The sequence below is a fragment of the Panthera pardus genome, unplaced genomic scaffold, assembly GCF_024362965.1.
Source record: "Panthera pardus isolate Hobbes unplaced genomic scaffold, ASM2436296v1 HiC_scaffold_21, whole genome shotgun sequence".
NCBI classification, from domain to species: Eukaryota; Metazoa; Chordata; class Mammalia; order Carnivora; family Felidae; genus Panthera; species Panthera pardus.
The window spans coordinates 69242455-69266489 of NW_026526777.1; the positions used below are offsets into that span (position 1 = coordinate 69242455).

General features: G+C 48.1%; 1 protein-coding gene across 1 annotated transcript; it reads right to left on the bottom strand.

The window, feature by feature from the left end:
- Window positions 1-415: 415 nt before the first annotated feature.
- CNIH4 (cornichon family AMPA receptor auxiliary protein 4) lies at window positions 416-15102 on the bottom strand. The gene is made up of 5 exons (XM_019436133.2): window positions 14970-15102; window positions 11482-11550; window positions 8302-8414; window positions 2727-2867; window positions 416-612 (listed from the first exon to the last, which is right to left on the bottom strand). Exons 1-5 carry the CDS (start codon window positions 15036-15038, stop codon window positions 585-587), a joined length of 420 nt encoding a protein of 139 aa, XP_019291678.1. The 5' UTR covers window positions 15039-15102; the 3' UTR covers window positions 416-584.
- Between the last annotated feature and the right edge of the window lie 8933 nt (window positions 15103-24035).

Below are 24035 nucleotides of genomic sequence, written 5' to 3' on the forward strand. Positions count from 1 at the left end.
TTTATTTTCCTTTCTAGAAGCGGGAATTACACCGTACCTGGGCAAATGGCTTATAAGGTTTCACAGATTCTGCAAAGAAATACGTATTTTTTGAAATGTCACTTTCTGTTAACGTTCTTGTGAGAAAACTCAGCCAACAGTCCCATAAACCTTTAAACCATACTGAACGTAGCGAAGCTGCCTCGACAGAGGCCAAAGGGCAACGCTTTCCTCCTCTGCCTAGGTGGCCAGCGGCGCTCTGCACTCTGCCTTTTCTGCTGTCCACAGGCTTCCCTGTGTTTCTGCAGCGGGCAAGGCTGGGGCGGCCGTGCCGTCACTACGTACAAATGCCAGTCCTCGACATACAGACGATGAAAACCACACGTCGGGGTTCAGGCTGACGTGGAGAACCAGAAATCTACAAAAACTCAATTCGTGTTTTTTAAATACTTTATATGGTAAAAATACAGCAAAAATATTTTATTTTGTTCAAAGAGGAAAAAATATACTGCTATGGTCACGGTTCTCAGGATGATCCACGTGGTCTCTGGCTCCCCGACGACGCGCGGTGGCGTGGGCCGGCTCCGGACGCGGCGCCCGCAGCCTCAGTCGTTTATCAGAGCCAAGATCATACTGCGGGGAGAAGAGATCGGTGTTACCGACGTCTCCTCAGCGGTGTTCCTGCACAGCCCGGCCCGGCCACGCTGCTGTCTGGGGCTCAGCAAGGAACAGACCATCGTTTACACGTAAAAGAAAGAATGTCCGGGGGCGCCTGGGGAGCTCAGTCAGCCGAGCGTCTGACTCTTGATTTCTGCTCAGGTCGTGAGGTCACGGTCGTGAGATCGAGCCCCGAGTGGGGCTCTGTGCCGACAGTGCGAGCCTGCTTAGGATTCTCTCTCTCCCTCTCTCCCCTCCCCTGCCCGTGCTTGCTCTCTCTCTGAATAAACTTTTAAAAAATGTGTAATTAGGGCCTCTCAAAGCCTTAATTTTTTTCACTTAGAAAACAAATAACTGGGGTGGGGGTGGGAGTACAACCTAAAACCAACGTTGGGCTACAGTTTGGAGCAAACACAGAAAACCAAACAAGACTTTAATTCTCTGCACATGCAAACTGCAGCCCGGCAGTGCACCGGGCAGGACCCTCGCTTCCACGCGGGATTCCGGGCTGTTCCTGGGTGCCGCCCGCGCGGCCCGACGGCGTCTGACACTCAGCGGTCGCTCAGTAAACACTCTGCTAAAACCACCACAGTTAACAGCAGCAACGAAACTACCATCATTTTCTTTCCCTGCTTAGATGACCAAACTTCACAGAAACCCTCTTACACGTTACTAATGCAGTGATTCGTTGCCCAAATTTAACCAAACCAGGTGTAGCCCACGTGCAGCACAGATTCACGGGAGCGGCTGATCCCCGTGAAAGATTCTGAGAGTTTACCGCCAGTCAGCACAAACCTACATGCTTTACATGCATTATCTCATTTAGTCCAGATCATAACATTTTCAGACAAAGAAACTGAGGCATAGAGAGGTTAAGAAGCAGCCCTGGGTCACACGGTAAGCGGTCGCCACCAGACCGCACGAGCCCAGCACCCAAGCAGAACACCAAGAGCATCGACCCCATCACTATCTGAAGAATACAGGCATTTCTCCCTTTCACTCTGTGTAAGAAACACGGACGGATGTGAGTGTCCGCCACGCGGCAGGCGATTCCAGACAGAAGCTGCGTGAAATCCCCGCATTAGAAACCTGACAAGGGGCACGTCGGGCTCTGTGCTGTCGGCCTCCGTCCCCCCTCTCTGCCCCTCCCTTGCTCACACGCTCGCTCTCTCTCTCAAAAATAAGTAAACATTAAAAACAAATTATTAAAGGGGCGCCTGGGTGGCTCAGTCTATTAAGCATCTGAGTCTTAATTCTGGCTCATGTCATGATCTCCTGGTTCACGGGTTCGAGCCCCACGTTGGGCTCTGTGCCGGCAGCATGGACCCTGCTTGGGATTCTCTCTACCCCTCCCCTGCTCACCCTCAGTCTCTGAAAATAAACTTAAAGAAAAAAACCTGCCATCTCTATGCAGTTTCTAAATATCGGAACCCTTTGAGTGACGAAAATTTAGGCCAACACAAGTTCTTTCTAACAGTCCTCATGCTTGTGTGAAAAATTAAAATTTACCTGGGAAGAGAAATAGGAATGATCTCGTTAAGGCTGCATAAAAAAGGTTAAGCCTGACTTCTAGTCTCCTAAAGGTTTAATCGAATCATACACACAATTTTTTTCTCTTCTTTGCTCGACTCCTTGGCCTGGGGACAGATAAGGGAAAAGGTGGCATGTTTCTCCCTAAAACACAATTTAAGGTTCAGACAGGACCGCACGAGGCTTCCCGCGTCTGGGGGCCAGTCCTTGCTGGTAGCCCTCACTCCCCATCCGCTACGACTGGAAGGCAGACGCGGTTTTACGGGGACGGGCTGCCCGGCACGTGGCGAGGCGGCGCACACCTACGTCCTCACCACATCCTCCGGAGACCCGAGGCGGCCGGTCCCTGGGAGCCGGGGACAGCCTCCGCAGCCACGGAGCAACTAACATCCCGAGTACCTACGGCAGGTCACGCAGATCGCCGATCCGATGACACAGAAGTCTAGGCCGGGAGAATTCCACAGGGTCCCCCAAGGCTCCGCAGCGTTGCCGCAGAACCCACAGCCCCCCACCGCGAGCAGGCGTCCGTGCAGGACAACGCCAGGGGGCCGTGAACTCACCTGTAAAGATACATGAAGAAACAGAGCAAGTGGAAACCAAGCTTGATCATGGCTTCCTTCATGTGCGACTTCAGCTGACCCCGATTGTGGATCTCTGTCGGGTCGAACACTCCCATGTTACCACTCGGCACCATAATGAACCTGAGGCACACGCGATAAAAGGAAATCCAGTCATCAGCACAAACATTCAAAGTAAGCACCCAACAACAACCAGCCTTTATTTTTATTTTTTTTAATTTTTTTTTTCAACGTTTTTTATTTATTTTTGGGACAGAGAGAGACAGAGCATGAACGGGGGAGGGGCAGAGAGAGAGGGAGACACAGAATCGGAAACAGGCTCCAGGCTCCGAGCCATCAGCCCAGAGCCCGACGCGGGGCTCGAACTCACGGACCGCGAGATTGTGACCTGGCTGAAGTCAGACGCTTAACCGACTGCGCCACCCAGGCGCCCCAACAACCAGCCTTTAAAAGTGACCAATCACAGGGGCGCCTGGGTGGCTCACTCGGTTAAGCTTCAGCTCAGGCCATGATCTCGCAGTTCACGAGTTCAAGCCCCACGTCAGGCCCTGTGCTGACAGCTCAGAGCCCAGAACCTGCTTTGAATTCTGTGTCTCCCTCTCTCTCCCTGCCTCTCCCATGCTCGTGCATGCTCGCTCTCTCTCGCGCTCTCTCTCAAAAACATAAAAAAATAAAAGTGACCAATCACAGCAACCTACAATTCAGACCAGACACGGACGGACTGAGTCTGATGTCGTCATTGGCCACCATGTGGTTTTCCTCTGAAAGATACAACGCTTGTTAATTTTCTGCCCTCTAAACAAATCTGGTAACACTCTAGAGAAGGGTATTTTATGCTTTGAGACCCTTTTACCCACCTGTAGAAAACTTCTAAATCGGTCATACCTACGGCCGTTTTCCAGCAGACACAGCCAAGGGGACTCCAAAACCAAACCAATTTTATCAAGTTCTTAGAAACTTCTTTATCTAGAAAGTTCTGAAATAATTAATACAATTCGTCCCACAACACCTTTACGGGGAGGAGCAGTCTCAGTTATTCCCATGTCACAAAGGAGGGAGGCTCCTGACCCGAGGATGACACTCCTCCATCCGCACGGTCTGTGAATGGTGCCGGTTTACAGACCCAATTTGGAGGAGACAGAAGGGAAATGATCTAGAGTAAGCGCTACCCCGATAAAACAAAACCCCTCTTCGGTTCAGACAGTAGACAGTTCAGACACGGCACGTAACGTCTAACTTTACGGAACTGTTAAAAACGCAGGCTGAGTGCACGGTATTATTAAGCGATCATACCCCGACGAGTCAGAGATGCCCTCTGCGGAGCGGTGGAGGCGCAGCAGTCGTGGGGACGGGAGCAAGGGCCACAAGGCAAAGCAAGGGAGGGCACAGCGAGCCCGCGCCGCGTTCTGACGCCAGACCAGTTCGACCCAATGTTCCCAGACTCGGGAGGGACTCCCAACTTTTTAAAAAAGTCTGAAGACCCCGGTTTAACACGCCGGGGAAGCCCTCAGGCTTTCCCGCTTCCTTCCCATCGCTGCACGTGCACCAGGTGCTCCCCCACACGACCCCCTTTACGGCCGAGGAGCCGGCTCACTCGGGAAGCGTCCACCCGCTTCGACACCTCTCGGGACTACATGTGCAAGGACGTGCCCTAACCTCGCACGGGCCGGTCCCTTCCTACCATGCGCAGTTCTCACATGGACGTCTGTGAGATGCAAATGCCCCCGAGTTCCACAAACTTAACCCCCCCCCCCGCTCCCCCAATCCTGCCGCCCCCGAGTAACCGAGAGCCGAGCGACTCCGCTCCGTCTCAGAGCCCTCTCCCGCGGGTCCTGACCGCCCCGGCCCTCATCTGTCACCGACAGGCGGTCAGACTCCAGCTCCGTCCGCCCTCCCCTCCGAGTCCCGCTCACACGGGGGTGTCCTCTGCACGCCCGCGTCACAGCCCTGCCCCGGCCCTCCGGTCCCACCCCTGCCTCCTGGCTCTTCCCCACCAGCCGGTCCTTACCACCCGATGTTCCCAGGAAATCTTCCCAAAAACCGCTTCCTTCATCAGCTCAGCTGCTCAAAAGCATACAGAGCGAACAAGATGCACAAATGGCTGCGAAGCACATTCGAAGGCACCCAGGTCGTTAGTCCCCAGAGAAATGGGGTCAGAACCACAGCGAAACACGACGCCCAATGGGATGGCTCAAACGAAAGGTCACAGGGGCGCCGGGTGGGCTCAGTCGGAAGGGCGTGCGGTTCATGATCCGCTGGTCACGACCGCGGGGGGAGACGCTACTTAAATTAAAAAAAAGAAAGACACACAACAAGAGGTGTTGGCGAGGATGTGGAGAAACGGGAACCCACACACACAGCTGATGGGAACACAAAATGGTGCGGCTGCTTTCGAAGCCCAGGCGGCTCCTCAAAAAGTTCAGTGTAAAGTTACCACATGAGCCAGCAAATCCACTCCTAGGAAAAGAAAACGTGTGTCCGCACAAAAACACGCACGTGAATGTTCACAGGGCAATTGTTCGTAACGGCCGGAAAGTACAAACAACGGAAATGCCCATCCGCTGCATAAACAAAATGCAGGCCGTCCACACGGTGGAACGGGATTCGGCAACTAAAGGGAATGAACACGGTACCCGCCACACGGATGAGCCTGGAAAACGTGCCGAGTGACAAAACCAGTCACGAAAGAGCACATATTGATCGCTCCTGTCTGACAGGTCTGCACAGAATAGGTTATCTTATGAGAGACAGAAGGTAAACTCATTGCTCGGGGCCAGGGGAGGGGAGGGGAGGGGAGGGGAGGGGAGGGGAGGGGAGAGGAGGGGAGGGGAGCGGAGGGGAGAAGAGGGAAGGGAAAGGAGAGGCAAGGGGGAGGAAAGTGGAGGGGAGAGGAGAGGAGGAGAGGGGAGGGGGAGGGGAAGGGGAGGGGAAGGGTAGCGGAGGGGAGGGGAGGGGAGGAGAGACTGCTAATGGGTATAGGGCTTCCTTCTGGGGTGAGGAGCATGTTCTAGAACAGACTGGTGCCGGCTGCTTACACGTATGAACATACTAGAAAGATCCTGAACAGAGAACCCGCAGTGGGTGAACGTCCTGCCACCAGGGCGCGTGCCGACACACGGGCTCCGTGGGCCGGTGCGCGCGGTTCTGGGTGGCATGTCCTGACCGCATCAGCAGCTGTTCCGGCTCCCTCGTCGGCGCCTGCAGCCTGCCGGCCCTCACGCCTGGTGCGTCTGCCTCCAGCCCCCCAGCGCTCCCTTGTCCGCACACCCTGGAGAAGTCCTTCCCCCTCCCGTCTGTCAGACCTTCCCCTTCCCCGTGTAGGCTCTGCGCAGACACCCCTCCTGGGAAGGTCCCAGCGCGAGGCCTCCCCGCCACCCGTCGGGTGCCCCAGCCAGCCTCGTACTGAAGCCAGCTGCCTATAGAGCCCGTCTCACACAGGTGCGCGCCCCCAAAAGCAGGAAGTGCAGATGTCTGAAAAGAGGAAAGGGTCCGTCTGTTGACTTTTTTTTTAAACCTTTTTAAGTAGCAGGTAAATCTGGGAACAGCCAGCCAATCTGTCACTGGGGGAATAAATTATCAGGGCAATAAACCCACGTGATCTTTGTGATGGCGGGAAACAGAATCTATAGAACTTTTCTGTCCCCCCCAGTAAACCCGCTAGAACCATCCATCATACTTGGTACCACGCACGAAGAAGCCGCATGGAGCTAGCCTCCCTTCCTCTGGCACACTCTGCTGTCACAGACGAATGACGGTGAGGGCTCGGGGAGTCACTGAGATACAGTCTCAGGATTCCCGCTCTCCCTCCCAAATTCCCGTTCCTGATCACAGGGATACTGAGCCATGCTCAAAGTCTGCGTGGGACGGCACCTTGCCAACTGGGGCAGGGGCCCGTGCTCTGGCTGAGCTCAGGTCAGGGTGCTGGTCTCCGGGATGACCATGCAAGGACACTGAGAAACTTAAAAAGTAATGGTTTCCCTCTGGAAAAGGGGTCCAGAGATTTAAAATCCCTTCCGTGGCTCAGGTCGTAGTCTCACGATCTTTTTAAATTCATCCCCCAAATCTGCTCACTTCCTCCTCCTCACAGGAGGAGTGTGCTTCTGTGTGCTATCACCTCCTCCCACCCTCCCTTATTCTTTTCTTTATCCTTCTTCTTTTTTTTTGGGTCTTATTTATTTAAGTAATCTCTATACCCAACACAGGACTCGAACTAAGGACCTTAAGAGTCACATGCGCTTCTGAGCTGGCGGTACCCCATCCTTCTGATTCTAACTACACTTTATTTTTCATATTTATTTATTTACTGTTTTTAATGTTTATTTTTGAGAGAGAGAGAGAGAGACAGAATGTGAGCAGGAGAGGAGCAGAGAGAGACAGGAGACACAGAATCCAAAGCAGGCTCCAGGCTCCAAGCTGTCAGGACAGAGCCCAGTGTGGGGCTCGAACCCATAAACCTCGAGATCATGACCTGAGCTGAAGTCAGACGCCCAACCCACTGAACCACCCAAGCGCCTCTCTAACTGCACTTTAAAATCACATTTATGGGACTCCTGGCGGCCTCTATCAGAAAAGCACGTGACTCATGATCTCGAGGTCCTGAGTTCGAGCCTCACATTGGGTATGGAGATTACTAAAAATAAATAAACTTTTAAAAAATTAATCAACTTTAAAAAATAAAAATAAAAACTCGCATGTAAAAATATGATGAATGATTACACCTCAAAAAACTAGATAAAAATAAAACCAAAACCTAAAAATTTAGCAGAGCAGCAAGGCACAATGAAAGCAATCCCATCCCCCCCCAGACCTTCACAAGAAAATGCGTCCCGTATAACTGCCCCACTGCAGTAACAGCACATCCAGTGTGTGTCCGCTGAGCGGGGCCTGAAACACTTCCCGAATGCGTTAAGTTAGAGTTCTGACGTGATCTACTCTGCAGGCTTTAAAGTGAAATCCTCGGGGCGCCTGAGCAGCTCAGCTGAGCGCGTCTGACTCTTGATTTCAGCTCAGGTCCTGATCTCACAGTTGGTGAGATCGAGCCCCATGTGGGGCTCTGCACTGACAGAGTGGAGCCTGCTTGGTATTCCCTCCCTCCCTCCCTCTCTCTCTCTCTTTCTCCCTCTCTCTCTCTCAAAATAAATAAACTTAAAACAAAATTAGAGTACAAAGATAAATTAAAAACTAAAGTGAAATTCTCTCTGAAGCATTCCCAGTATATTCTAATTAAAATCTATAATATAAGTAACAAGAATCTTATATTCTTAGACTAGTGACCACTCTTATGGAAAACACACGTCCTTAGACATCGCAACCGAACATTACAAATTGTTAAAATTTATGCGTGTAAATTCGTGTTCTGACTCTAAGGCTGGACGATGCAAACTGCTATTGCCAAAGTAAACAGGAATTTATGCTGACTCCACGTGGCATTCAGCTATCAGTTATTTCGTGACTGGCACGTATTTTATTGCAGAAAAAAAGCATTAAAACATTTTTTTAAATTTTCCTTTAAATGCCAGGACACGAAGCATCAGTAAACAAACTAAACTATACTCACCGATATATATTCCAAGTGGCAACGGGCAGGTTGAGAAGGAAGATGAACCAGTGCAATGAGATGAGCATTAACACGGTGACGACGGTGTGGCCGATCAGTTCGGGAATGACCCACTGCAAGGGAAGAACACGGCGTTACGTCGCCCTGCTGTGTTCTTCCCGGACGTCCGTGTTATCTGAAGCTAAGTCAGTGGATACGCAGCGTTTACAAGCTAGTGTTCCAAGATTTATTTTTACACTCGGATGACCCAGATGTGCATACGCTGCCAATGCTCACGCCGTGCAAACACGTCACACACAGCTTAAACATAATGCACTTAAATTGCAATTAAGTTTTATCCTCAGCAAAGGTTCAGATTCATTCACTAAGCGGGTATGAGTGACAACTGGGGAAGAAACGGAGCATCGTTTACCTGCTATTCCGAGGTCTGTGCCAAAGCCCCTCGCTCTAACCGGGGTGGTTTATATCCAAATATACACTGCCTTGCAAATCAGAATATCAATCTTAAACATTCTCCAATCTCCCAAACCATGAGGGAAATCCTTTCTCTCTCTCTCTCTCTCTCTCACACACACACACACACACACACACACACGTACTTTAACAGCTCACAGTAACAGCGAGGAGCTGACCAAATATGACAACGGACCCGGATCCGGGAATCCCAGCCTGCTGGCCCCACGGCACCCGGGCCCTTACCTACGCGTGCTGCCAACTGCGGGGTACTCTACTGCTCATGTGCCAACAGCTGTGGCAGCAGGCCCTCCTTCCACCAGTAATCCTCCTCCCCTGCGAACAGAGACTTTCCTTTCCGTGAAGTTAACAGTAACAGGCAGACACAAACTGCCTCTTGCAGAAAGGAGAAAGGCAAAACTCAGAGAGGTTAAGTAATTTGCCCAAGGTCACAAAGCTACTTAGTTGGCAGAATAAAATAGTCTAAGTCCAAACACACTGGGCCCAGGTCTCTCGCATTTCCATTTTAGATACTTTATTTTTGGAAACAAAGAAGGGATTTGCTAGGCCTTAAACCTAATTGGCAATCAACAAACTTTTAAAGACGCAAAAAGGAGTTTCTGAAGTGTAACCAATTGAGCACAACGCTTACAAGGGTAAGCTGCAGAAGTCAAACAAACCTGGAGCTGGATCCCTGCTCTCCCCTACTGATTGGCACCACAGGCTCAGGAAAGGTGGCTCTCCCTCTCGGAGCCATGGTTTTCGCATCTGTAAACCGTGGCTGAGGATGCCCGCACCTGCACCTCGCACCTCAGGACGCCGCTGCCCGGAAGGAGACCAGGCGTGGCCCCGCAGAGCTGGAAACGCTTTTACTGCTACCACCGGCCGCACCCTCGGCCCCCAGCCCCCAGCGTAGCTTCCAAACTGGATTTCTTACCTTGGGCGGCAGTCACTTTGTTTTACAGCCACAAACGAGAGGCAAGAGTCTTAGGAAGCGACACTTCGCTTTCCTCTGCTCGCTTTCCTTCCTTTCAGCCAAGCCCTGTGTTTTCGTGGTCGTCCCTCCTCAGCGAGGTGTCCTCCCCCTAACTTGCTCTCTGAAAGTCCTCCCGTGGAGTAACTGAACAGCACGCGACAGAACACGTGCGAACAGCTGCCCTTTCGGGTGCCCCAGCAAGAGTTCAGGGGGACGCCGATGACCCCGCGGTGAGGCGGCCTGTCTACGCGTCGGCCCACGGCCTGGCGCCTCCGTGAGTGCGTGCCTAGCCCTAAGCACGGATAGACGGCCGTGTACCAGAAATTGAGGAAGCCCCCCCGAGGGGAAAACAAAGGGAAAGGAGCTTGGAGGAAGCAGATATAATGTAGGAAGCAGACGGCAATTTCAAAACTATTCTAATCGAGATTCTCAGAGAGCCAGGACACTCACACCTGAGCAAGGGAACAAGGTCTCAGAAATGCAAACCTTGCCGTAAATGGCGTGTCTGTAGGAAATCAGAAGATGAAGCAGAAGGAATCTTAAGACCAAAAGGCAGAAAAAAAACCCAAAGGGACAAAAATTTTAAAAAAGAACGGGCAGAGAATCCAGCAGATGAATTATCCAGTGCGTGAAAGTTGGTGAGAGAGAAGAGAGAAAAAGAGGGGAGGGGCGCCCGGGTGGCTCAGTCCGTTGGGCGCCCCACTCTTGATTTCGGCTCAGGTCACGATCTCACAGCTTGTGAGATGGACCCCCGTGTCGGGCTCTGTGCTGAGCATGGACCTGCCTGGGATTCTCTCTCTCCCTGCCCCTCCCCCATGTGCACATGCACAGGCTCTTTCCCTCAAAATAAATAATCATTTAAAAAAAAATACAACCCAGCTGGTAAAATAACCATTCTCCTAAAGATGAGAAGGCTGAAAGTAATATAATGCTGATTACGCCTCGATTTTTTTAAAAAGTCTTGCAGTTTGGCAGATAAATACACACAAAATCTTTTATTTCGAAGACTAGGTCTATCACTGTATGAAACCACATTCTGGAAAATTCAAAATAAAGAAAAAAGAAGAGGAGGAATATAGTTTGCCAGAAATTTTAATTGTCCGAATGTCACGTTTCTCCCCCATGGACCAAAGAAATAGAAGCAGATGCAGAAGAGAAAAAACACACGGGAATGACTTCCGGGTGAAGCCGAGAGCACCTCGCAGGATTTAGTGAGCTGTGGCGTGAACTTTTATCCAGAAAGTCTTCTGTCTGCTCAGCTCGTAAAATGAATCAGGACTAACTGGTTTCCCTACATCCAGACGAACCCTGCGGTTCAGAGCATCCTTGCCAACACAGAGTTCTGACCATGCACTAAAGGTAAAATGGTCTCGAGACAAATCAACTAATTTATTCCATTTCTCAGCAAACCACGAAAAGAAGGTCATCTTTTATGCAACAAAACAGACTGGGCTTTTTAGTCACGAGCAGGGAGGACACAGAAGACACAGAAGACAAAAACGATTATCTTCATAACAAGCCTTTTCGTCCCAAAGTACCTACGGACACAGGGACAAGGTAGAAGCCGAGTAAAGCAACAAATTTCAAGTGGGGTCTCCCAGTAGTTTCACGATCTAAAATACTGCAGAAACACAGTAGCTCTACAAACATTCCAACGAGTAGGAAACAACATACACTTCAAAACCAAATATACATATGTTGGTTATCTATAATAACCTCAAACACAAAAAACGAGTAAGGAAATGTCTTACCTTGTTTAATTTGGAGCAACATGATCTAGCATTAATGTAATCACATTCTAAATCGGACAATGTAATTATCTGAGGATCAAGATAAGGAATTACAAGACTTTTTTTTTTTTAACTTTTTGTTTTATTTATTGTTTTTGAGAGAGAGCGTGCACGTGAGAGCATAGGCAGGGGAGGGACAGAGACAGAGAGGGAGACACAGACTCCTTAGCAGGCTCCAGGCTCCGAGCTGTCAGCACAGAGCCCGATGTGGGGCTCGAACTCGTGAACCGTGAGATCATGACCTGAGCCACCCTGGTGCCCCTACAAGACTTTTTTCTTTGTTATAGCTAAATGTTTTCAAGTTTCGGAAAAAAAACCCAACTGTAGTGCAGAATTAGATTTGCCTTGAAAAAATTTTAGTTATTTCCTTAAAGTTCACTCATTAGACAACTCAATTTTCTCATTTATGTTCCTTCAACAAATTATTTTCACAAAAGAATCTTAGTATGCTCAATTCTCAAGTGACCCATACCAGAACATCCAATCTGACTTCCTCAAAAGTGAAAATGACCATAAGAATCGGAAAATAAGACCTATAAAAACAACTTAAATGTGAAAAACCTGAATAGACCCCACTATCGATACAGTGGGGTCACAGGTGAGCAGTGGTTATGGCTCCCTCATGGAGGATTTGTTTTCCTCGTATTTTTCTCTCTTTCCCAAACTTTGCACAGTAAGCACACATTCTAGTAGAATTAAGCAAAAAACGAGTTTTAGCATAGAATATAAACTCACAAAAATGTGAGGACAGACACAGAAGGAAACGGCCTCAACTGAATGATACAAGGCCTGAAAACTACTGTCAAATAAATTCTCCACCCCCCACCCCCTGCCCCCCAATAGCTGGGACAAAGCAGAAAGGAAACAGCAAAATGCTGAAGATCACTGTCGGCAGGCGACAGAAACACGGGGTTTATTACACGACACTCTCTACTGTAATGTTTGGAAATGTCCAATAGCACAAGTGAAAGTAGGTGTTCTCACCCAAATCCTAAACATTTCTGTACGGATATTCCCCTATCACCTCAACACAATGAAAGTCAAACTCGTCACCGTCTCCACAAATTGTTCCACGTCCACGCGGGTTTCGTTTCTGTCGCCGACACAAGCATCACCTGTCCAGGCTCAAACCCCAGGGGGGGGGTCATCGCTGCCTTCGTGTTCACACCCCACAAGCAGCCTTCACCGGCCTGCTCTGCCCAAGAATCCTGCCTTCCGCCGGCCCACGGTTCGAACCCTATTTCAAACCCACACAGGCCCATTCCCCAATGGTTTCTTACCTTCCAGTCTTTCCTCTTTCCAACCCACTCTACAGACTCATCTTCCTAACACACCATTTGTTAATGTCAAGAACATTCCATGGCTCCCTACTGCCTCGAGGATAGAAGTGAAAGCTCAAGTTGTCCCCACCTTCACAGGCAAACCTTTCAAAGTCTGATCTCATCCAGCCTTTCCAACCTTGACCTTCTCCGGCCAAAATCAACCGTGTGCTCCAGATGCTCTATGCCTTGACCCCATCACCCAGGAATGCCATAAACATGCCTGTCTCTGCACCTTTGCTCTTGTCTGATTCTGAACACCCACCCCTCCCCTTCGGCACAGGCTTTCTTCGGGGTTCGAAGTCCAGGAAAACTCCCATCCCTACAGAACTTCTACCCTGACCGTTTCTACCTCCAGAAGGAAGCTCAGGCAACTATCCAAAATGACAGTAACGTGCTGAATCCCAGCGAAACACACCCTACACGCACCTTAATGTCTACCTAACACTTTCCTTTGTACACAATTTGCTATAAGCCAAGGCTATTTTAAATCGAGCCTAGCTTTCCAAACATCAAAACCAGAAACCCAGGTTTTATTTCTCTGTTAAGTCCCAGTTCTTTATGTCACAAGAGGGACATAGGTCACCAAAATTTAGGCCAGTAATTCTGCTTTTTCAGTCACTTCACCAAGCCTAATAAAACTGAAGGTTCTTGGGTGCCTGGCTGGCTCAGTCGGTGGAGCCTGCGACTCTCGATCCCGGGGTCATGAATTTGAGCCCCCTGTTGGGTGTAGAGATTACTTAAAAATAAAATCTTGAGGGCTGCTGGGGTGGCTCAGTCCGTTAAGCACCTGACTCCGGCTCAGTTTGTGTGTTCGAGCCTCGTGTCAGGCTCTGTGCTGACAGCTTGAGACTGGAGCCTGCTTTGGATTCTGTGTCTCCCTCTCCCTGCCCACCCCCCTCCGCACCACTTATGTTGTCTGAATAAACATTAAAAAAAATTTTTTTTTAATAAAAAATAAAAATCTTTAAAGCAAAAAACAAAACAACCTGAAGTTCTCGTTAGAATTCATCTGTTAAAGAAAAAACTGCAGCTGAACTGGGCTGGGGTGGGGCAGAGCCCAGGGGCCACGGGGCGGGCACTGTGCTGGGTGCCGAACGTGTGTTCTCACTACACACACACACACACACACACACACACACACACACACGCGCGCGCGCGCCCCTTCCTGGGAAGTAAACACTTCCCATTTCACCCAGAACAGAGGCAGGTGCAACACTGCGCACAGCGAGCCTCTGGCTGAGCACTGGGGTCCTCACTGCAAACTGTGTCCATTCCCTGCAGATCAGGCTGCCTGTCCCTAACAAAGTTCGAGGTCACACCGAAAACCCACGCCACGCCTATCCCCAAGCCAGGGTGCTCTGGAGAAAAGAAAGTTTGATTCGCTCAGAAAGCAACCCGAGGGGGCTTCCGACTCTCGATGGTGGCTCAGGCCACGATCTCACGGGTTGTGTGGGGTGGAGGCCCCGTAGGGCTCTGCGCTGACAGCAAGGAGCCTGCTTGGGGTCCTCTCTCTCCCTCTCTGCCCCTCCCCCCGCTCGCTCTCTCAAGAAATAAACATTAAAACAAAAAGCAAAAGGAAAACATGACAAAGGAAGCAGCCCCCGTGATCCCCGAGGAAGGACAAGGGGCAGCCTGGCACGGATTCTTCCCCGCTGTTTAAGGACCTCTGACTGGCCCGGGGCTGGACGCTCCCTGCGGGCGGGTGCGGGTCCCCCATCCACGCAGGGGCCCCGAAAACCGCGTGACGACAGCACACGACCACAAAGTGCGGGCGCGGCCGGGCACCGACGCCAAGGCGGCCGCCGCAGGGGCCCCGCAAGCCCGGACCGCACGACGCCCGCTTGCCGCCACGGCCCCCGCAGGGCTCCGCGGCGACCCGAGGGGACGCCCGCCGGCCCGCGCGCCCCCGGCAAGGGCGGGTGGAGAGGGGAAGGGCTCAGCGGCAGCGGCGAGGGGGACGGCGGGGGGGAAGGAGGGAGTGCGCGAGCGGCAGCGGGGCCGGCCTCCCGCCCGGCTCCGCGCTCGGGGCCCGGGCCCCCCACTCCCGCGCACCTGCCCGGCCCCGCCTCAGCCCCGTCCCTCGGGCGCCGGGCCCGGCCGGCCTGCGCCCGCCTCAGCCAAGGATACGAAGTACACCGAGAGGAAGATGAGCGCGCAACAGTCGAGGAGAGAGAAGACGAACACCACCGCCTCCATCCTCCTCCGCCGCCGCTCCTTCCGTCAAACCGGCCCCGGCGCCCGGCGCGCCCGCCCGCCCCTGATAGGCCCTCGCCGGGGCCGCTGGGGCGCGTAGTCCCGGCGCCGCGGCATGCCGGGACTTGTAGTCCGCCGCCGCCGTCCCGACGCAGGCTGGGAAGTGTAGTTCGCGAGCCCCGACGTGGACGCGAGGCGAGGGCCGAGTTCCACCTTCATCCTGACCGGTCCGGAAACGGTGACCAGAAGTAATCAGCGAGCATTCACAGAACGCTTGCGTCCCCCGGGCACCCGACTTGGCCACAGGAAGGGGTTCTCCTCGCAAAGCGCAAGTCCGACAGCGACAGCCCTGCTGGAGATTCACCCTCCTGATGCCGCGTTGTCAGCGGGCCTCACCGTTCCCTGCCTCAGCTGTTGCAGCGCCCACTCGCTCCGCTGCAGACGTTAGGATTTTTGAAGACGCAGTGTGTTGTCTTGTTCACTTAAGCAAGTATTCACGCACCCGCCCCCACTGCAGGCCGAGACCTGCTCTGACCCCAGGCACAAAAACCAGCCAGGCAGGCCGGGAGTCACAGGGAAAAGGCCATTTATTTCAAAGGCAAAGTCCATCAAACTCACACATCTGTTCAACCAATACTTTATTTTTATTTCATTTTTAAGTAGGCTGCACACGCAACCTGGGGCTTAAACTCACGATCTTGGGATCAAGAGTCACAAGCCCAAGCAACTCCCAGCCAGGTATCCCCCCACCAGTATTTTCTGGTGCCAGCTAATATGTGCCAGCTCCTGGGCCCTACGGATACATGAAGAATGACGGGGAAGGTCCTTACGTTCCGGTAGCTTCCATTACAATGGGGGAGACCGAGGGCAACAACAAAAATCTATTACTGACAGGCAGTTGTAAGTAACTGGAAGAAGACAGGGAGGTGAAACGTTGCAGACTGAACAAAGCCAGGCTGACCAGCTAACAACTAATTTGAACTCTGAACAAAAGCGTGTTTCAGAAGATGGGAATCAGGATTGCAAACGCCCCATTGCTCATAGAAACTTGACGTCTTTAAGGAACAGGAAAAAAGGACCATGTGGCCGTACTACAATGAACAAGGGGGTAGAATTTTGACCTGCCGCCAGAGGTGGCACGGAAAGGTCACACAGGCCTTGTGGACCCACCCCTCCCCCCCCAAGTTTCACCTTTATTCTCATATGATGATAAACCACAGGGCAGTTTTAAGTATAAAAGTACCTTGGTCTGATTTACAGTCTAAAAACATCCTTCCACGGGTGCCTGGGTGGCTCAGTCGGTTGAGCGTCCGACTTCAGCTCAGGTCATGATCTCACGGTCTGTGGGTTCGAATCCTGAGTCGGGCTCTGTGCTGACAGCTCGGAGCCTGCAGCCCACTTCAGATTCTGTGCCTCCCTCTCTCTCTGCCCCAACCCACTCACATTCTGTCTCTGTCTCTCTCAAAAATAAAAAAACATCAAAAAAAAATTTTTTTTAATAAAAAATAAATAAATAAATAAATAAAAACATCCTTCTGTGTGGTGCACTATAGGTATGGAAGGGGTCAGGTTTGTCTGCAAGGAAACCACGTAGTAGAGGATGAATAAGGGGACCCATGTGACCGCAAACCAACAGGATTTCCTGGACGGGGCATAAATCCACAAGATCACCAATGGTTCGTAGGTTAATGCCAGACAGGGAACAGATGACAGACCAGCTAGGACTATACTCCCCCACACCTTGCACACACCACTGTCAGAGCGTTCATCACATCAACTGCTCCACGTGCCCAGCCAGCCATGCCCTAGATTACACTGAAAGTAACAGATGTTATTAGTTTTTGTACACCCCCGTAGCTTCCATCCTGTGAATAGCTGGCGTTTAATAAATGTTTGCTAAATGAATGACCTATACGGACTCTAAGGAGAAATTTCATTAAAATTATTCCAGATTTTATTAAAAACGTAAACCTAATCTCACGTTCCTCTCAAGTTGGAGCAGAAAACAACAGGCTATCCCACATTCTTTATGTGCTGTTTAATTCTGAGTAAAAAAAAAAAAAAAAAATCCGGGACCAGAATCAAGAGTGAGAGTTGCAAGTTCTAATCAAGACAGTCTCTGCCTCATTCTACTTGAAAATTCAAAACATGGTTGCAATGGCAAAATTTGAGAGAACAATGTTGATCAGGATTCAAAAACAGTGTGTATGTGTGCGACATAGAGAGAGAAAGAGAGAGAGAGAGAGAAACAGAGAGATCAAGACTTTGGGTTTAAAATATAGCTTGGGGCACCTGGGTGGCTCAGTCGATCTCAGGTCATGACTTCAGCGTTCATGGGTCCAAGCCTCACAGTGGGTTCTGCACGGACAGTGCCAAGCCTGCTTGGGATTCTCTCTCTCAACCTCTCTCTCTGTCCCTCCCCTGCTCCTGCTCTCTCTCTCACTCGAAATAAACTTAAAAAAACTTTTTTAAATAAAATATGGGTTATGCTTTTAAAAGTACAAATTGAGGGGCCCCTGGGTGGCTTAATTGATTAAGCGTCTGACCCTTGATTTCGGCTCAGGTCATGATAACACAGTTAGTTCGAGCCCTGTGTCGGGCTCCACACCATCAGCCTGCTTGGGATTCTCTCTCTCTCTCTCTCTCTCTCTCTCTCTCTCTCTCTCTCTCTCTGTCCCTCTCCTGCTTGAGCACTCATGCTCTCTTACAAAATAAATAAATGACCTTAAAAAAAGTTAAAAGGATAAACTGAACTGTTAAAGTTTCCAGTCTGGCTTGTAAGGAGCTAGCAAATTACCCCTAGGTCCTAACAAATAAAAAGCCAAATAAACTGAAAAATCAACATTTCTTACATCTATCAGAGGAGTGAGGTCACTGCTTCAAATACACGAGAGAGAGACAGGCTGTCGCAATCATGACTTGTCGGGGCAGAAATCTCCACTGGGGCAGGAAACCCTCAACAGTGACACAAAGTCGGAGGCTCAGTGGGACAAGGCTGAATAGAAAACTCGAGCAGCCACACTAGCGTGAATCTTACATCCCGGAGTTCTCTCAGGTTTTCCTAGTGAAGACTGAAGAAAAATCTCCCAACAGGGGAAGGCAAAAGTGGCCATTTGTAAATGCCAGAGCGGGATCATATTATTTAAACGCAGACGTGGAGTCATCATAAATACGTATTGCAAACTCTAGGGCAACCACACACACACACACACAAAAGTGATATTGATATGCTAAGAAAGAAGAGAAAAAGGAATCATGTAACATGCTCTATTAAAATCCCAAACGGCAGAAAAGGAATAGAAGACAGAAACGCCAAGGCAATGAATAGAAAACAGTAACAAATAATGGTAGATGTGAATACAACTGTACCAATAATCACTCTAAATGTTAATGGTCTAAACGTACAAATTATGTGACAGAGATTATCATAGTGAATCAAAAAACAAGACCCAACTACATGCTGTCTAGAAGAAACTTTAAATATAAAGACACGTATAAATTAAATGTAAAGGGACGGTTGCTATGAGAGTAAAACTTTAATATTCTCGCCAGAACAACAAAATGGTAATTACGTGAGGCAAAGGAAGTATTCATTAATCTTACTTACATGCAGCGAATAATTATGCTGTACACCTTCAACTTAGGCAATGTTATACGCAATTAGATCTCAATAAAGCTGGAGGGAAAAAAAAGTAAAGGGATGCAGAAAGATATCCCATGCTAACACTAGTCAGAAGAAGGTGGGATAGGGGCACCTGGGGGGCTCAGTCGGCTAGACATCTGACTCTCAATTTCAGCTCAGGTCACGATCTCACCGTTTTTGAGTCCGAGCTCAGCATAGGGCTCCATGCTGACAGTGCAGAGTCTGCTCGGGATTCTCGGTCTCTTCCTCACTCTCTGCCCTTCCCCTGCTGGCACACTCTCTCTCAAAATAATAAACATTAAAAATAGAAAGTAGGAGAAGTTATATTAATTTCAGACCAAGCACACTTCAAAGTGAGAGAGATTATCAGGGATAGGAGGAGCACTGCATAATGATAAAAGGCCAAGCCTCCGAGAAGACACAACGATCCTTAATGTGTATGCGCCTAACAGCAGAGCATCAAAATATGTGAGGCAGAAATTGGCAGAACTACGAGGAGAAATAAATGAATCCGCCATTAGACTTGGCGACCTCAACAACTCTGTGACAGAAATGGACACACACAGCAGATGGAAGATCAGTAAGGACACAGCTGAACTCAACAACACCATCAATCATCGCTTCTCGGCCTTTTGGCTGAGATCAAGTGCAGCAACACCATCAATCAACAGGATGTAATTCACATCTATGGATGAATCAATGGATGACTCCACCCAACAGAATACATACTCTTCTCAAACTGAATGGATTCCTCACTTGCTGGGTGAGGATTCCAGATAAAAGATACATGGATATAAATCTTTGACACCTAGCATGTCTGGGGTTAGCTTTGTTCTAGTCCTATCTTGATCGGTAGTTTGAATTAGTGTAGAATTACAGGTTGGAAATTTTCTGGAATAATTTTCGCAGCATTGCTCCCTTGTCTTCTAGCTTGTATTAATGCCTAAGTTGAAATTTTTGTGCGTTCTAAAGTTCCTGATCCTACGGATGTATTCTGTCCGTTCTTCCGGGAAGACTTAGGACCTTCCCTTTTCTCTGATGTTCTGAAGTGTCATGACGACATGTCTTCTTCACTGTGTTAGGCACTCAGTGGACTTGTGGATGTGAAACACATGCCTTCCAGTTCTCATACGTTTGCAGGGTTGCTAAGGTTTTGTAAAACTTCTGTTTTGTACCTTGTTGCTTCATAAAACAACTTTTATTAATACACTGGGACTTCCTAGACACAGGATTGTTCCTCTATTTCCATCCCTGTATATTTTGTTTGTTTTACTTTCTGTGGGAATTCCTCAACTCTACCTGACAAACCTTCTGATGAAGCTTATTTACTGTTTTCTCTTTAATTTATAAGAGATCCCTTTTGTCTTGTTTTTTTTTTATACTATCCTCTTCTTGTTTCAGTGATACAGTATCTTCTCATATCCATGAGGATATAAATTTTGGTGTATCGGACATATTCTGCTCTGAGCATTACCTCTGTTACCTCTAATTTCTGTTTCCACTAATTTATTTTGGTCTGTGTTTCAATGTTGGAGATTAACTTTAATCCTTGATGGTCTGTCTGTTCATATGTTAAATTTAACAATGCAAACAAGGGGCACCTGGGCGGCTCAGTAGGTTAAGCCTCTGACTTAGGCTCAGGTCATGATCTCCCGTTCGTGAGTTCGAGCCCCACACTGGGCTCTGTGCTGACAGCTTGGAGCCCGGAGACTGTTTCAGATTCTGTGTCTTCCTCTCTCTCTGTCCCTCCCCAACTTGTGCTCTCTCTCTCAAAAATAAATAAACATTAAAAAATTTTTAAAAATAAGATAAAAAATAAAAATGCAAAAAAGGTGGTTGGGAGCTCAGTGTGGATGGGCAGGGCTGGTTGACTAGTAGGTTTCACTGTGTGTCGATCAGTGGTCAGCTACTCGGTAAGTGGTTGACCCTCGCCTCCTCAAATGTGTATCTGTTCCCTAGAGCCCTTCAGTTAGTCCAGAAAAGAATCCAAACTCTTGCTTGGAAGAGTATAAGCCAAACTTGCCAGATTTCTGAGAAGGAAAAATGGGGAAATGGAGCTGGGGTTTCATGTGAGGACACTCGCCTAATCTTGCTGTGTTCAGTTGTACATCTCTGCTGTCTGCTTAGCACAAAAGAAGAAAAAAATACATATGGACTAGAAAAGAGGAAATCAATTCAGTCCATATAGATTGTCTTTATAACCAGGTTGGAGGACACAAAATCAATACACAAAAATCAACTGCATTTTTCTATTATCTACTTAACAGAAATCAAAATTTTAAAATAGTACTACTTACAGTATCACCAAAAGGCATGAAATATTTAGGGATAAATCTGATCAAATATCTCCAGTATCTGTACGTGATAACTATTAAACACTGATGAAATATATCAAAGAAGACCTAAAATAGATATACCATGTTCATGGCTTAGAAGAGTCGAAGTTGTTAAAATGTCAGTTCTTCCAAAATGGATCTACAGATTCGATACAAAACCAATCAAGATCACAGTAGGATTTCTTCAAAGGAAATGTCAAGCTTATTATAAAAATTATATGGTAAGACAAAGAACTTATAATAGCTAAGATAATTCTGAAAGAAAAAAATCAAAGTTGAAGGACACACACTGATTTCAACAGAAGGAACCCAATAGAATTTAAGTAAGGAGTTAGAATGAAAAATTCACTAGAAGGTGTGATCAGGCAGAAAAACAATCAGCAAACTTAAAGATATATTAACTGAAATTACATAGCCTAAGAGGAAGAAAGGAAAAATAAAGAACAATCGTCAGACCACATGAAATCTGCAGGACACTATCAAAGTACCAGTATGTGTGCAATGAGAGTGCCAGAAAAGGACAGAGAGAAAGGAATAGGAAGAACATTTGAAAACATAATGACCAATATGTACATGAACCTACACATCCAAGGAGTTCAATGAATCCTGAGTATGATAAACTCAAAGAGGTCCACACCAAGACACATTATAATCAAACTATCTAAAGTCAAAGATGGAATTCTGAAAGCGGCAAGAGAGATTACTCACATATCTTGGTAAGATTAAAGCTGATTTCTTATCAGAAATCCTGGAGAACAGAAAACAATGAGATAACATAATCGAAGTGCTGAAAAAAGAAAACAAATAAAAATTCTAAACCGAGAATTCTATATGCAGAAAATTGTCCTTAAAATTAAAGGAAAATGTAGGGGCACCTAGTGGTTCAGTCGGTTAAGCATCTGACTCTTGATTTCAGCTCAGGTCATGATCTCATGGTTCCTGGGAAGGAACCCCTCCTTGGGCCCTATGCTGACAGCAAGGTGCCTGCGTGGGATTCTCTCTTTTCTCCTCCCCCGTACCTCCCCCACCTGCACTTTCTCTCTCTCTCTCTGGCTCTGCTCCTCCCCCACTCATGAACGCACTCTCTCAAAATAAACATTTTTTTTAAAAAGTAAAACAGGGGCGCCTGGGTGGTTCAGTTGGTTGAGCGTCTGACTTCAGCTCAGGTCACGATCTCATGGTTCATGGGTCTGAGCACCGCATTGGGCTCTGTGCTGACAGCTCAGAGCCTGGAGCCTGCTTCAGATTCTGTGGCTCCCTCTCTCTCTGCCCCACCCTACTCACACTCTGTCTGTCTCTCTCTCAAAAATAAATAAACATTAAAAAAAAATTTTTTTAAGTAAAAATAAATTATGTTAAAAAAAAGAAAAAAAGTAAAATGTAAAACTCCCAGAAGAAAACATACGGGGAAGCTTCATGACATTGGATTTGACAATGACTTCTTGTATATAACACCAAAAGCACAGACAACAAAAGCAAAAATGGATAGAACTACATCAAACTTAAAAAACTTCTGTGCATCATAAATTTAAAAAAAAAAAAAAAAACCACAAAAACTGTGCATCCATGGAAACTGCTGAGAGAGCAAAAAGGCAATCTACAGAGTGGGAGAATATTTGAAATCATGTATCTGATAAGGAGTTAACAAGAATAAAGAATTCCTACAACTCAACAACAACAAAAATAACCCCATTACAAAATTGGCAAGGATACAAACATATTTTTCCAAATATATACAAACAGCTAACAAACAGATGAAAAGTGTGCTCAACATCATTAATTATCAGACTCAGGAAATCAAAACCATAATGAGATATCACCTCATACCCCTAAGGTTGGCCACTATCAAAAAAACAGAAACAAAAACAAAAACAAAAAAAACACCCCACCAAAACCCAGAAAATAACAACTGTTGGTGACGATGTGAAGAAATTGGAACCCTTGTGTGTTGTTGATAGGAATTTAAATTGGTGCAGCCTCTATGAAAAACAGTATGGAGGTTCCTCAAAAACTTAAAAGTAGAATTACCATGTGATCCAGCAATCCCACTTCTGGGTATATATTCAAAAGAACTGAAAGCCAAGATCTTAAAGAAATATTTGCACACCCATGTTCACTGCAGTGTTGTTCACGATAGCAGAGAAGAGGAAACAATCCAAATGTCCACTGGTGGATTAATGGATTTACAACATGGTATGGGGCGTCTGGGTGGCTCAGTTGGTTAGGCATCTGACTTTGGCTCCGGTCATGATCTCACGGTTCGTAGTTCAAGCCCCGCGTCGGGCTCTGTGCTGACAGCTCGGAGCCTGGAGCCTGCTTCGGATTCTGTGTCTCCCTCTCTCTCTGCCCCTCCCCTGCTTGTGCTCTGTCTCTCTCAAAAATAAATAAACATTAAAAAATAATTTTTTTAATCACAATGAAATATCGTTTCATAAATGGCTCTCACTAAAAAACAAAAAAGACAGAAAACAAGTTTTGGGGAGGATTCAGAGAAACCAGAACCTCATGCAGTGCTGGTGGGAATGTAAAACAGTGCAGCTACCGTGGAGAACGGTTGTGTCACTGTTCAAAAAGGTACACATCGAATCAACAATGACCCACCAATCCCCATCAGGTATGTACCCGAAAGCACTAAAACGAGGTATTCACAGAAAAACCTGTACAGAAACGATCCAGCACATTATTCTTAAGAGCTAAAGAGAGGAACTAAACCTAATGTCAATCAACTGATGAACTGCTAAATCAAACGTGATCTGTCCACTCGGTGGGATATTATTCAACCGTAAGGAGCGAAGGACCAACATTCACTGCAACCCGGATAAGCCTTGGAAACACTGCTAAGTGGAAGAAGCCAGACACAAAAGGTCACGTATCGTGCGGCTCCGTTGAAATGAACGTCCAGGACAGGGAAATCCATAGAGACAGAGAGAAGCTCGGTGCTTTCCAGGGAGGGGAAAGGGAGGAATTGGGAGGGACACGGCGCGGGGCTTCTTTTGGGGTCGACGAAACCGTTCTTGAGCT

Coding starts and splice junctions, on each gene's coding strand:
- CNIH4 (XM_019436133.2), bottom strand. CDS start 15,038: ATGGAGGCGGTGGTGTTCGTCTTCTCTCTCCTCGACTGTTGCGCGCTC. Junction 11,551..14,969: donor TCTTCCTCTCGGTGTACTTC/GTATCCTTGGCT, acceptor CTTGATCCTCAG/ATAATTACATTGTCCGATTT. Junction 2,868..8,301: donor GCCACTTGGAATATATATCG/GTGAGTATAGTT, acceptor CGTGTGCCTCAG/GTTCATTATGGTGCCGAGTG.